This window comes from Ixodes scapularis, unplaced genomic scaffold (genome assembly GCF_016920785.2).
Source record: "Ixodes scapularis isolate PalLabHiFi unplaced genomic scaffold, ASM1692078v2 PGA_scaffold2__306_contigs__length_199485367, whole genome shotgun sequence".
NCBI classification, from domain to species: domain Eukaryota; kingdom Metazoa; phylum Arthropoda; class Arachnida; order Ixodida; family Ixodidae; genus Ixodes; species Ixodes scapularis.
The window spans coordinates 25,588,307-25,591,052 of NW_024609857.1; the positions used below are offsets into that span (position 1 = coordinate 25,588,307).

Consider the following 2,746-nt stretch of genomic DNA (forward strand, 5'->3'; position numbering starts at 1 on the left):
ATGTTGCTTTTTTTTTTACTGTGTTTTTTTTGTCACGACTTTGAGCGCAAATAACTTCGAGCGCAAAACTAAATAATTTTTTTACGTCTCACATTCAAGTAATTTGCACTAATCAAAAGTAGTTTTGCTACAGATGTATAGAATACGAACGATGGTGAGGCAGCCTTCGGGGCATTCACTCTTATATGTGTCAAACTTTGTTTCTTTTCCACCACAGCGATGGCTTGCGTGCATCCCTACGGAACAGCTGTGGGTCGTGCAAATGGATTTGAGGAGACAACCATAGCCTACATCTTTACTTTCATTCCTCTGATCGCCATATTTTTCAAGCCTGCCTGCGGTTTCATCGTCGACAGGACGCAAAACGCCACAGCAGTGTTGATCGCTTTGCAAACGATCGCTCTTGTATCGTTTGGACTTGTCTTTACGAGCCAGTACATCCAGACAGGGGACACATATATGAGTGGGCTGCTGTCATGCTCCGATGGAAACGTAACATTTATGCGCGCACCTTCAAGTTGCACGGGACAGTCACTAAAGTGCAACTTCTCTTGTCGGCGAAACTTGCTGGGTGACATCTCCTTCAAGGTCGAAGCAGAGATCGCCCTCGGCAACCGTACTTCCACCGTCTGCAAGGCTGTATGGAATAGGACGGCAGGCCATGAAAAAGACAGTTGCGATTTCACCTGTCCGTGCCAGGAACGCTCGTCCAGATTGGTCGCGTTCTACCTTTATGTGGTGTTTGTGGTTCTAGCGTATGTGGCTTCCGGGGCAGTGTACATTATATCGGATGCTGCGCTTTGCGAATTACTGGGTGATAATGCGAAGTCCTTCGGACACAATCGACTCTGGGGAACATTGGGCTATGGGGTCAGCAGTCCTCTTGTGGGTTTCTTCATTGACGAAGCGAACAAGATGACGGGAGGACGTTCCGGCTACACACCGGGTGTCGTCCTTTTTGCAATTTTCCTTCTAATAAATATTCTTCTGCTCTGCTTAACGCCGCGATTGACAATGAAAAGGGTAACGACTACTTTTTTCAGGGATGTGAAAACTGTCTTCTATTGCCTGGAAGTGATAGTGTTCGCTCTCTGGACCTGTCTCCTCGGATCATTGTTCGCATTCACTTCATCGTTCAACGCGTGGCTGATGGAAGACATAGGATCATCCAAGCTTACATTTGGTATATATAACGCAGTAGTCAGTCTTGTGGAACTGTTCGTTTTTGTTTTCTCTGGGTTGATCTTAAAAAGAATCGGTTATTTCCCAGCGTGTTCAATGGCGTTTGCCTCGTATGCGGCGTCCTTTATTGGAAGCTCTTTTGTTCGTAACCCGTGGTATACGCTCCTCGCCGCCATTCCCAACGGTATCGCATTTTCTATGGCGCTGTCCTCCATTACTGTGTTTGCCAAAGAGGCCGCTCCACCAGGCACAACTACCTTCGTGATGTGCATCCTGAACATCTTAGGATTTGAAGGAATCGGTAAGTTGACAATCTGGTGGACTATACGCTGTACAGTCAGTTTCCCGTGAAAAGCGCGACTACGATGTCTGAAGGTCAAGAAGAGCAAGAATGGAAGGTGTAGTATTACAAACAGCATCAAAGATCTTTTTACAGCGCAGCTCTTAGGCGCCCGTTTCCGGCTTGAGCGGCGTCGCCGTTGGCGTCGCCGTCGCCGTCGGCGTAACCAAGGTCATCCCGAGGTCACGTGACCTCTCCCGAGGCCACCTCAAGGTCACGTGACCCCCAAGGTGACCCCCTGTAGGTCACGTGACCCCTCCGAGGTCACGTTACCCCCGAGGTCACGTGGTCGCCTTCCCAAGGTCACGTGACCCCCGAGGTCACGTGACCCCTCCCAAGGTCGCCTCAAGGTCACGTAACCCCCAGGTCACGCCACCCCGAGGTCGCGTGACCCCCCTCCCCGGTCACGTGACACTCCCCCTCCCCGAGGTGACCCCCCCGGAGCATATTAAAGAATGAGGGGAGGAGGAGGAGAAGGAGGAGGGGTCTACCCTCCCTTCACTACCCTTCACTCCTCCTCCTCAAGAGCTGCGCTCCGATTCGGCGTTACAGGGAGTTGTAAACGGCTTTCACTTTTTTGCCAGTGTGTCTAACTGTTGAACTACCCGTTTCCTTACTACATCAAAAGCTTACAATCAGAGCCAAGACTTGCGGGCCCGCTTTTGAAATTTAGGTTTCCTTCGCTTATTTTTGTCTAATATTGTCTAAGCTTTCACTCCTCCATGTCCACTATACTCATAACTACGTCGATTTTCTTCCAGGTGCGGTATTGGGAAGCCTCGTTGGGGGTACCGGTTTTGGCAAGTACGGAGGACGCGCTGCCTTCCGCTATGCTGGAATCGCTGCTTTCACCTGTGCGGTCCTCTGCTTGCTCTCTCGTATCCTCATTAGGAGAACGGTTATATTCATTGTCAAGCCTTCTTAAAGCTGAGGTCCCATGGTGGCCAGCAAATATTGCGATATAATCCGGTGTTTGAGTCGCGACTCTAACGCCTTGTCGCTTCCTTAAGCGCTTCATTATACGTAGTCGTATAGAACAGGCAATGGTTTTCGTCTTGATGTAAGGTAAATATATCTCAATCAGAAAGCCAGCTCGGTGGGAACATAGGACATGTGGTGTTTTCGGCCCTACATGGTTGGGTTGTACAAATGGCGGAGCATATATTTGGAGCAATTTGTTTGGACTTTTTAAGGTTTGTGGGTGGTGTTGTAGGTGTTGCCGGA

General features: G+C 49.5%; 1 protein-coding gene across 1 annotated transcript; it reads left to right on the forward strand.

The window, feature by feature from the left end:
• Positions 1 to 219: 219 nt before the first annotated feature.
• LOC120839068 lies at positions 220 to 2,447 on the forward strand. Its single transcript, XM_042291329.1, has 3 exons — positions 220 to 1,183; positions 1,271 to 1,483; positions 2,284 to 2,447. Exons 1-3 carry the CDS (start codon positions 220 to 222, stop codon positions 2,445 to 2,447), a joined length of 1,341 nt encoding a protein of 446 aa, XP_042147263.1.
• The last annotated feature ends 299 nt before the right edge of the window (positions 2,448 to 2,746 follow it).

Coding starts and splice junctions, on each gene's coding strand:
- LOC120839068 (XM_042291329.1), top strand. CDS start 220: ATGGCTTGCGTGCATCCCTACGGAACAGCTGTGGGTCGTGCAAATGGA. Junction 1,184..1,270: donor ATCATCCAAGCTTACATTTG/GTATATATAACG, acceptor GTTATTTCCCAG/CGTGTTCAATGGCGTTTGCC. Junction 1,484..2,283: donor CTTAGGATTTGAAGGAATCG/GTAAGTTGACAA, acceptor ATTTTCTTCCAG/GTGCGGTATTGGGAAGCCTC.